This window comes from Crinia signifera, chromosome 6 (assembly GCF_055691185.1).
Source record: "Crinia signifera chromosome 6, ASM5569118v1, whole genome shotgun sequence".
In the NCBI taxonomy this organism is placed as follows: domain Eukaryota; kingdom Metazoa; phylum Chordata; class Amphibia; order Anura; family Myobatrachidae; genus Crinia; species Crinia signifera.
The window spans coordinates 252,699,432-252,711,603 of NC_139222.1; the positions used below are offsets into that span (position 1 = coordinate 252,699,432).

Below are 12,172 nucleotides of genomic sequence, written 5' to 3' on the forward strand. Positions count from 1 at the left end.
ACATTAATTACCAAACATTTTTGTAAACAGCTTTGACACGAAATGTAGCTTTAACTGTACAGCCTTACAAAATTACCATCCATGATAACCCTCCTGATGGTAAACTTTAGCGAAAGTGAAATGTGACATTAATCTATGTAGGAGTCCATTCATAGACATTTTATCTTGGTAGGATTTCACGCACCACTATAACTAGACACTCTGTATTGGGCACTCAGGAATAACACAACTTTTCTTGACTAGATGCTTTCCCCCCTTTCTTTATAAACATGCGTATGAGGAGCACGTAAAGCACATGGTAAACACAGACACCATATAAGAGTAGTTTATATATAACTATTCTTTCTTCTTTTCTTAAACACAGAAACTGAGGCAATAAGCTTTGCCTCCCAATAGTGGCAAGGATAGCCCCACAATTCTATATTTTCATATTTTATTGTTTTGCACCTTTGGCACATATTTACACTTATAGGTATGTCATTTCTTGACAAAAAACTCTTTTCACTTATCACCCTTTTTTCTAGCAACGATAAACTATTGTTATATATATAAATTATTTTTTCCTCAAGTTCATAGCTACTAACCATCAATGAATAATGCTTTCAACGACATTATGAATACTGTTATCCTTTTTATTTAATTTATGCAATTGTCATTATCTCTACATATATATATTTTTTCATATTTTTTCACATCTGCATAGCACCTGTAGGAAGCACATGGAGTCGTACTCTAATAAAATCAGATAAATAGAGACCACAACACTAATAATACTATTAAGAACAGAAACTGTACGATGAATCGATATATAGCTGCAAAAATTGCTGTAAACAGTTAAAATCAAATTCAATCTAAGCATAGAAGGTCAGCAATAAAATTGATTCAAGAGGATTCAAGAGGATGCAAAAACTTACTTATTTTAAAACATTGAGAAAGGAAACCTTGCATTAGGCAATATCATTGTCATATACAAACGGTAAAGCCAAAAAATAAATGGAGAGAGAGAAACTTAGCTAGTTAGCCATAACCAATTAAGACATGAACGGTACCTAATATCAAGCCTACTATCTGACTATTTCGATAAAGAGAGTGATAGAAGCAAGATATACAATCACCTAGGCGTGCGGGATTACCAATACAGCAGATATTTAGCCCCGAATCACGTTACCAGAATGCTCAGTAGAAGACTGTGTCCAAGGTTCCTAGGCAACAATGATACAAACATGACGTGACCACATATATACGTAGGAGACTCCGGACACAAGCGGCTGCTAGGATTGGAGATGGTGACGCAGGTCACCTGACCAAGCACGAAACGGAGCGTTTCCATGGTGATCATGCAAACACTCGCTGCGTGATACACGTCAGACGCCGACAGGCAGACTGCCGGCGATTGCACTGAGCGAAGGAGGCGTGTAGGGGGACTGCCCAATAGAAACAGCAGCGCTGTTTCCCCGCGAAAACAAAGAGGTACAAATAGAGTTTGTTTGACATGTAACAGACACTGGTGAACAAGCACAGGCGAAACGCGCGTCCAGGCAGGAAGGCTGACAGGCGGGGAGGCTGCCATTTGTGGCATGTGATGCAGAAGCGCTGTATAGATAAGTAACCAGGATTGATACTTGATTGCTATATATAATAATTTTTGAGTGGATTTATGCTTTTTTTCCTTTCCCTTGTGCATCTGCACTGGAAATTGTACAAAACAGATATGAGGAGGAATATATGCTAAGAAGGAGGTGCATAACATGTATTAACATAGATGAAAATATTTGCACAGAAAGAAATCCTCTCCATATTAGGGGACTCTCATTGAATCTGGTGGCCACTTGATCCTCTGCGCTGGTCCTTTGACCAACAGGGGTGACATAGGACACTGGAAATCAACAGATCTCCACTTTTTCTTCCTTCTAAGCTGTTCTCAATATTCTGGTCTCTACTATGATCAAGCCCCTCATTCGGCTCGTTCACTGTCCTTGAGACACACGACCTGAAAAGCAGGAACGATCGGAGACCAGAGAGAACACACTGTTTATGTCTCCACTCATTTTCTAAATGCATATCCAGATTGCTAAATATATCTTTTTCAATTTGTTGCGCATATGCATAAACTGTATATTCTTATAAATATTAGCCACAACCGCCTGGTACCACAGTGACATACACTGTGGTTACCCACAGTGACAGCCCATACAAAAACTTGCAATATCTTCGCCATAAATATATGGTCCCAGATAAGACATATATATTTATTTTGCACAGAATTTAAGATCACAGACCTAATTTGGGTCTTTTTTATGAATTTTCGTTATTTATATATTTTTTCATGTATATATATTTTTTCTTCTTTGTCACATATCAATTAAAAATTAACATCAGCCAGGCTATCAATGTATCTCATGGGAGAATATCCCTACATTGAGATTATATCTGACCGAGGCTGATACATATATACCTTTACCTTTATCTTGATTTATATTTTTTATTTTATTATCTTTCACTTATATTTACATAAATTTCTCTGATACTGTGACAAAGCTTATTTCTGCCTTGTCATACAATCAGCAAAAGCAATACTCGTTTCCTCTCCCCCCTTGCCCTTTCCTTTTTCTCATTAGACTTTATTAATAACCCTATTAGTTTTGGAGGTTTTTGTAGTGAGTTCTATATTTTAACGTATACCAATTAAAATTTATATATTTTAAATTCAAGTTGTGCCCCAACAAAGAGAGTCATCTTTTTTCTCCTCTTGTATAATAGTTCATATTATGACTCATGGGAGCACCACCAACCTAAGTAATGTGTAGGATATTAAGAATCCATTATTAAAGTTATTGTTGGTTACAGACATAATACTTGATTGCTGAGTCAGTGCTAGTCTCCCCACCTTGTATATAACATCAGTGCTTTGTAACACAGGCCATAATACCATTGGGATCTAAATGAAGCTCACGGTGTCAAGCAAATATGGTGCTTAATATTTCAAGCAGTGAACAGAGTAGAGAAAAGGGACAGTGGAGACATTGTCAGTAGCAACCAATCAGCTTTGTAAAATACATTTTCTAGAAAGTATTTGATAAATGCTACCTTGAACTGGTTTGGTTGCTATGGGCAATTACTCTACTAGTTTCACATTCTTAACACATCAACCACTTGATCTAGAGTTTAAGGCAAAAGGGGATTATTTTTATTGTGAGGATCAATAAAAATAATAATAGTATGTGCTGGTATTCTGTTTCACCTAATGCCACGTAATACCATCCCTCTGGCACCATCTGATAAATAGGGAGCAATGAAGCCAACAGTTTTATAAAGTGATTAAAAGGAACAAAATTTACACTGATTTTGATCCAATTAACTCAGATCCTAACCCAGGCAAAGTCATTAAACATTTAATGATCGTAAGTAGTTTCATATTAAAATTCACTTAACTTCTGACAGAATCAGGAATTAATGTATTTTATTGTCTGCTTGTAATGAAGAACAGGGAGCTTGGCGATGCCAAATGTGGGAGCAATTCATTATAAGGGACAGCTCTTTCCCAAGACCATATAACAAGCTATGGGGGGGGGGGGGGGGAGAGTGCATGGTAAGTGCTGCAATGCCCGCTGCACAGATACCGGGTATTTACTGTAGTGCCAACAAGGCAAGTTTTCCCCTACACCAGTTGTTAGGTCGACACCACTGAATGGTCGACATACTCATGGTTGATGGGGTCTAAAGGTCACCAGGTCGACACAGGTTTTTCACTTTTTTTTTTTTGTCCCGAATGTCAACATGGACACTTAAAAAATGCACCACTTCCCCTTGCATGGCTCGCCATTCTTTGGGCATGGTACCTTGCTACGCTTGGCTCACTATTTTATTCTCCCGCCATGCCATAGTGGATGGTAGGGCATGAAATACTGCCTGTCGGCACAATAAAAAAAATAAAAAAAATAAAAAACACATGACAAACTTGCGTCGACCTTTTGACCCTGTCAACCATGAGTATGTCAACCATTCAGTGGTGTCGACCTACTGACTGTCGACCATAGGGTGTCGACCTAGGGTCCGGATACCACACCAATATGGGGTGTGAGGGAAAACTTCTGGTGTGCTACTCCATAACAGACACCCCCCCCCCCCCCCCATGTCATTGTCCACAACTATTCCCTGCAAAACGAAGGTCAAATAATTACAATCTGATCCCTATCCTTGCTGCTCAGTAGATTAGTCAATTTATGCCAAAGAAGTTACCAACACTATGGGGTCACGTCAATCAAGTGGTGAATTACTTGTGGCCGTGAGTACATGTGCCTTTATCTTACATTTGCGCTACTGTCGGATTTAACCATTTTTGGGTGAAGCCTCATTGGGCTATGTGCAAAAATCCACAAACCTGGGGTACTTGCATACCAGAGCAAGTGAATGGAATTAACCATTATAAATGCAGATCAAACCCATTATTAAGTTTCAAACCGAATTCTTCTGCCGGTTTCACAATAACCCACAAATTCAGAGGCAACTAGTAAGTGACCTAATATAAAAGAATATGTAACACTTGAAAGTGGATCACTGCAAACATAACACAATACACATCTGACACAAATCCAGGAACACTTTCAGATGCATGCATCGGATTCCCAGAATAGGGAAGGATATACCGAAACAAAAATATATACTGTATACTGTATATTATGCCCTCAGTATACCATTAAAATCTTTTTTTTTTTTTTTTTTTACCAAAATATACCCTTTAAATAGAGTTTACAGTTCTAAATAGCGAAGTAATGTAAACTGTAATGTAAACTGTAGATACAAAACAGTAAAAAAAAAAAAAAACAATAATTCAGGAACTTACTGTTAAGTGCCATTATGTTATCAGTTACTGGGTGATGGAAATTTATCCCCATTCGAGCTGTGAAAGAAAAAAAAACACAGAATATTAATTCCAGACAGCAGCACATTTTACAGTTCAAACAGGCAAAAGAACACAATCTAATATAATAGAAGGCTGTAGCTACTCTTCCTGTCTATGGCGGTAGGGGGGTGGCCAGTAAATGGCTCCCAACATAGCAAGTTACTGTAAGTGTTGCCCAGTTTGCCCGTGCACAGCCACCGGGGCTGACACTACTGTTATGTTGTTCCATCATTTTGAGCTGGGAACTAGTTCACATTCAATGGGCCGGATTCACACCTGGTCGCACAGCTGCTCATTTTCAGAGCCCGGTGGTCGGGTACATGCCGCCTGGCCAGACTGAAATCCCGGCTCATGCAAGCCTGAGCGCTGCTCACCACTGAATGATTCTTATCCCCTGTGTGCAGACTATGCCCAGGACTTTCTTGGTGGCTGAGCTGACGTCATACACACCCACCAAATGCCTGGGCACGCCTTCATTTTCCATGACACTCCCAGAAAACGGCTGGTTACCACCCACAAACACAGGTTTCCATCACTTTGCGAACGGTCAGCGATTTAAAAAAAAAAAAAAAACAGTAGCAGGTTTTTATCGCAGGACGGCCTTGTGTATGCGCACTACTGGCCATTCACACGTACAGTCTATCGCCCAGGATTATATACAAGGACTACAACTTATCATTTGCAGAGTGTCGGAACTTCTGCTGCCTTGGGAGAACGTGTTACTCGTATATCACTTCCTGCACAAGCTATCAATCCCCATCTCTGGGCGGTGGGTGCGGGGTTGATAGCTTGTGCATTAAGTAATATTGTCTTTTACAGTGGGACTACAAGTCCCTGCAAGCCTGCCCCACATGCTAGTATTTGGAGAACCACAAGTACCAGCGTGTGGGCCATTAAGGGTCGTGCCCATTTTTCATTACTATTTTTTTTAACTGCCGCTGTCTCAGCTTCTGATGGGGGACCTAGACAAACACTGCAGATGATGGGGGGACCCGTAACACCACCAAGGCACTGCCACACTGTGTGAACACATATATTGAAATGTATGTATTCTCCTTGAAATCATCACGCCATCCGGTCCTACTGCGTGCGGCGTGAAGCATAGGAGCCTGCACACAGGCAGAAGACGTCTCCCATTGCCATGGAGACTGAACCGGAAGGGACGTGGTGTGGTCACTCTGCAGCGTCAACTGCATCTCCATGTGCTATTGCCTGACCAGCAATCCAATAGGAGCTACCCGCGTTGCCCTCAGACATTAGCGTTCATCTGCCTCACACTGACATGGGAGGAGGAAGCAGCGCCATTAATCCTACAGGCCTTCGCGGGAACCCCGGAGACAGTACACAGCCAGCACCCAGACGCAGAGGGACCCGATTCCTGACCACACACACTGCTCACTTCCACTCCGCTGGTAAGTACTGTGTATATTTCAAATTGAGAAGGGGCACTCCTAAATGAAAAGCCTAATCAAAGGGTACTCAAGAGAAAAAAGATTGGAAACCACTGCCCTAGCATTGCTGACTATGCAAGAGCTGCTATAGCAGTCCATCCACTTGTTTAAGTTGTGTTTTATAGGACTGTAATGTTCTTGTATGTACGTGCGCTGCTATAATGTTCGTATTGTATTCTGTGTGATTTACAGTATAATACAGTCTGCCCGGCGCAGCAGAAGAGTGGCGCCTTACAAGTCAAATAACAATGAAGGCTGCTAATATTCTAATCCGCTCTAAAAGGTTTTTGACTACTTAAACAAGTTCTGTTTACAGCCATCATTCTACAACACTGTCCAGACTGCCAAGAAAACCGCATGTCGCAGAAATAAACCAGAGGTACGACAGCTTACAACATAATATTATTAACAAGTCATAGCCTGGCCACTGTACTGTTCCCAATTAAAAAACAAAACGTGCTACCTGGTTCTTCAATTTGGCCAAACATTACTAACAGAAAGTCTTTCATGGCAAATGGTTCCACTGTAATGAAACGGGTGCCGGACGACTTACCAACAGTCGGGATTCTGACAGTCATTACCCCCGATGTTGGGCTCCCACCACTGTGCAATTGGGATTCCAACGTTGGGCTAATGACTGTCAGAATCCCGACTGTCTGTGTGTTATACCACACCCAACGAAACCGCCTGGGCCCTGTCTCTATTAATGTCACATCACTACAGGGTAAAATTTAAATGAGGGGGGGGGCGTGGCTTGGCCGGCAACGTGAGCGGGTGCGGGGACTGTGAGCTCCGACACAATCCTTTATACATATCCTGCCCCGGGACCCCTGGACGCTATATTCTTACCTCTACTGCCTCCGGAGCTGTTCCTGTGTCTCCCGCGCCTCCTGTGATCCTCCTGTGCGGCGCACGGAGATCGGACGGGCTGCCTGCTGAGCTTGGTGCGCCCTCTCCGTGTGCGGGCGCCATCTTGGATCTTCTGACGGCTGAAGTGCGGCCCTGTGACTTATATGCGCTGGTGCCCCGGCGGGTGTCTCGGGGGGTGGAGGTGCCTGGTGACCCTCCGGAAGATTGGCGGTGGAGAGCGGGAGTCGCCTCCTGAGGCGCGCTGCTCGGACGCACGGAGACGCCGGCGCCATCTTGCCCACCGGGCCCCTGAGCTGAGGTGCCTGCGCTAACCTACTCCTGCGACCGCTGGGTTCCTCATCTTGTTCCTGCACTGGGCTCAGTGGGTGCCTTTGCTGTATGATCTATTGAATGTGCAGGGTCCATATTATATCTGCCACATCTGCGCCTGGGTGAGACTACAGTCAGTTGTCCTGCTGCTGCCGTTTCTCTCTGAATGGTTGGTGATGTGCTAGCCATCACCAAACTGTAATCTATTAAGATCCGTATACAGCAGCCTGCCTAATCTTCTTCAACACCCTGGTTGTGTACATTGTAAGCGCTGTGATGGATGTACAGCTGATTCTCAGGGCTATATCTGCCTCAGCGGACAGACTTGCTGATAGGATTGCTGATGTCCAGAAGATAACCCTTTCTGCCTCTCCTGTCCCAGACAAATGTCCTCTTACTGCTCACCCCAGAATGATGGAAGCATCTGTTCAACACACTCTGCTGGCTGTATGTGCCTCCTCTGACCGGCTTACTAATGAGCTTGCTGATATGCAGGGGGCTGATTCCTCTGCTACCCATGTTCCTGATAAGCCTATTGCCGGAGATATGAAGATCCTGTCTAAGTGCCATGCCCCTGTGACCCCTGCAGTGCCTGTATATGCATACACCTCAGATGGGCTCTCTGTGATGGATCCCCTTGGGTTTGAGACTCCTTGGTACCCCTCATCTATGCTCTTCACAGTGATCTCGTTCAAATACGTGGCCTCATATTTCTCCATATCCGACTACCTTATTCCCGATATTGTTCACCCATATGTACTCCACCGGCCTCTAGCGCTAGATGTGTGGGGCTTACAATATTGGATAATATATCCTGGACGCTCTCCTGATTATTCCCAAATAAACTGGGCTGTCATTTGGTTATCTCTGTCATTTCAGGAGCTGGAGTTTTGGCCGGATTAGTGACTATTATATGGTCATTTAAGATGCCTCTCATGCTCTGCTTAAGACTTTATTATTTTTCTTATTTACACTGATTTTGGTCCTTATTATATGGTTTTGAGAATTGGCTGGATTGATAGTATTGATATATATATATCTTTTTTCATCCCTAATGTTGCTTGTGAATATGTATATCCTGTATATTTCCTTGACATGGACATTTTTAGTGTACAACGTGTAACCCTGCACTAAACATTCTACATGACGTGCGCACTATCATTGTTGAAGAGGGTAGGGGAGTCACATTATGGCCTGTTACTATGTTAGGTCTGAGACCACTACCCCTGATGTATCCTTGATATAATATCCTGTAATTAAGGGGGGGGGGGGGGGGGGGGGGGGAGGGACAGTCAGGTAGTTTAGTATAGTTTTAGGGAGCTAGTAGGGTAGGTAATGGGATCCAGGTACGCCTTAGTTGGGGGAGGGTTGTACAGGGTGGGGGGTTTTATGGGAGGTTTGATTTGGGTTTTTGGGGGTATTATTTTGTTAGGGTCAGTGGGTTTAGACTTTCCGACAGTAGACTAATTTTCCGATAAATCTCTCACATATTGTTACAGTACCATTTATAAAAATACTATGTGATTATGACCTATTCTTCTATTTTGGTGTATATGCCCGGATGGCGCCTTCGGGTATTGCATTATATCCTTAGAAGTAAAGGATGTCGAAACTGTCTACTTTATCTATGTTCATGCTTCATTCTGTGCATGTTTGCAAGATTACTTATCATTATGTGATTTATCTCCTATGTCTCTGTCGGAATTTTGTTAGATTGTTTCTATGCTTTGAAAATGCAATAAAAAATACACAATTAAAAAAAGTAAAATTTAAATGAGCGGATGGTTATGTTATTCAATAGAGGTTACTCAGAGGCTGATTCTGGTTGGCTTGCTAAGCAGCGAAAAATCGCTTCTAACGTCGACCCGCCCGTGAACCGACCATCAAATGATTTTTCCCCTGCTCGCAAAGCTAAGTCAGTCAGGGGAGACTTAAACTTGCGGCATCTGGGCCAAGAATGCATTGGGGACACCCAACAGTTTCCTGGACGCAACCAGATTTTTCATGTGAATTTTACAATCATTTTACAAAAAGGAATACGAATGTCATTTGTGTTTTCCCATATGATGTGTATAAAAGTGTATGATGGTATGTTGCTTGGCAACAGATCTGAAACCAGTGACCTGTGGATGAAGCAACTATACAATTTGACACTATATTGTACAAAGAAAAAAAAAACACTACAGTATAGAAAAATATCCCAATGATGCTCTTTTTCTGTGAATAGGTCTTCAGTATACAAATGTACTTTTCGTTAATGATTCAGTGGGAAAAATGACCACTATTTATCAAATCATTCATTACCATGAGAAGATTTGATAGAAATGTGATAGAACATAGAGAATAAAATAAAACCCACTACACATTCCAGCATGCCCTGCAACAGTTTTAGTATGGCCAAATAGAAAATCTGTAGTAGGGCATGCTGGGATAGGTAGTTCAACAACCACCCTGCTTTATTTCATTGCCTTACTACAACACTGGTTTACTCGCATGTAGCTCCCCTTTGGGGACACAACTAAAGTATTTTAGGATGAGCCAGTTTAGTAACATGATTCTGTCCTGCGTACCCCTCCCCATGTCTGACAATACTGTAGATCTGTACAGACAGGCATACTATCTGCATTGGTAAGGGAATAGAAGCAAGGTGATTACTGAAAAAAACTTTATTGCTAGGGTGAAATTACAACAGAGGCAGTGGGGAGAGGCTACTGGACCAGTGCCGGTCATCGGCCAGCCTGAAATTAAGGGGGTGGGGGTGATTTGATTTAAATTATCCTTCAGTAAATGTACTGTTCCGCTTCTGAAGAGAAAATAATCTGTAGCTGTATAAAATCACTTATACAGAGAGTGTTCATTTATACTAGCTCATGGGGGAGTCACACTTATATTACATATAAAACTCATGGCAACTAACCTCAGTCATTTAAAAAAAAAAAAATAGAAAAATTACCTGTTACACAAAAACACTGATAATAACCAATGTAGTCACCTACATACTGGAATGGAGGACAAAACCAGCGAGGAGGAAGGAAAGGGTTCTAATGGCTGATGACTATGACTTTGAGTAGCACAAAGTCCAGTTTGCAGCAATCAAGGACCTCAGCGCAGGTAACCACCAGCCTGACCCATGGGATAGTTAAACTATGATTTCCTTATTAGATGTTCATTGTAATTGTGTCTATGAATGGAAGCTCTGGTGTAGACTACAAACAACTAGACAAAAGGATGGGGGATTACTGCATAGAGTCAGCCCTAGACTAATAGTCACACTGCAGACAGTCCCAATTATTAAGCCTTTATAAGTATGAATATACAGTGAATTATACAACTGTCTTGTACCGCGTCTTCCGCATGTGTGTCCTGCACACCAAGAATATCAGTACTCAACACCACCACGGCCTACATCAGTCATGGGAATTATACGCCATCCCTTCCCAATGAGCATTAAAAAGTAACTGTCTACCAAAGAGGGATTTACCTTTTAGAGGTTCATGATCAGTCCTTATCATATCCATTAATGAGTTCTCCAAAGAGTGCAAGTTGAAAGAGTCATAGGGCCTATTCCGGTCCTGGAAGATAAATTGAACAAGGTAGATGTATGATGTAACAATTTTATGCCAGCAGCAAATATAGTACATTATAAGTCTAAGCAGACATACATTTCATGGTGCTCCTATACCGCATGAAAAGCAGGAGCGTCCGGTGAAGGGTGTGGGTGGAAGAGTCAACAGTGCATAGGTAGAACATGAATAGGTCAACAGGCAAAATGTCAACACAAGCAAAATGTCGACATGAAAAAGATAAACATGAAAAGGTATACATAAGGTTTGTAAGTTTTGATTGTCAATGTCGACATGGACCCCTAATTATGTGTAGTACCTCACTCGCCATGTTTCAGACTTTACTGTTCCCAATTGGAGTCCACGTGGATGTAGCAAGAAAAAGTCCAAAAAAATTAGGGAGGGGGGGGGGGGGGGGGAATACAGCTCATGTCGACCTGTTCATGTGGTGATCTTTTTCAAGTTGACCAATTGACTATAGACCTAGACACCAATACTGCAGGCATGGCCAACCCTGTACATCAGACAACCTGTGGCTCTATAGTAGGAATGAATGCAGCATGTTTTAAAATGTGACAGTTAGCAATGACTACAGCTGTGCACCAACTAGGTGATCTGAGGAATGTGACGGTTAGTAATGACTACAGCTGTGCACCAGCTAGGTGGTCTGAGGAATGTGACGGTTAGTAATGACTACAGCTGTGCACCAGCTAGGTGGTCTGAGGAATGTGACGGTTAGTAATGACTACAGCTGTGCACCAGCTAGGTGGTCTGAGGAATGTGACGGTTAGTAATGACTACAGCTGTGCACCAGCTAGGTGGTCTGAGGAATGTGACGGTTAGTAATGACTACAGCTGTGCACCAGCTAGGTGATCTGAGGAATGTGACAGTTAGTAATGACTACAGCCCTGCACCAGCTAGGTGGTCTGGGGAATGTGACAGTTAGTAATGACTACCGCCATGCACAAGCTAGGTGATTTGGAAAACGTGGACCGTTGGTAGATCGAGGACTGGGTTGGCCACCCCTGCCATAGAGCCATCAAATGGATACCCTAGATATATTTTAAGAAAAAAA

General features: G+C 42.4%; 1 protein-coding gene across 3 annotated transcripts in view; it reads right to left on the minus strand.

Annotated features, from left to right (window-relative positions):
* CPEB3 (cytoplasmic polyadenylation element binding protein 3) overlaps positions 1-12,172 on the minus strand; it is a 132,186-nt gene that overhangs the window by 56,480 nt on the left and 63,534 nt on the right. For all 3 annotated transcript variants that reach the window (XM_083149334.1, XM_083149332.1, XM_083149333.1), the window contains 2 exons: positions 11,015-11,105; positions 4,844-4,900 (listed from right to left, as the gene is read on the minus strand). In XM_083149334.1, the coding sequence (XP_083005460.1) occupies positions 4,844-4,900; positions 11,015-11,105 (148 nt within the window). The remainder of the gene's footprint in view (positions 1-4,843; positions 4,901-11,014; positions 11,106-12,172) is intronic.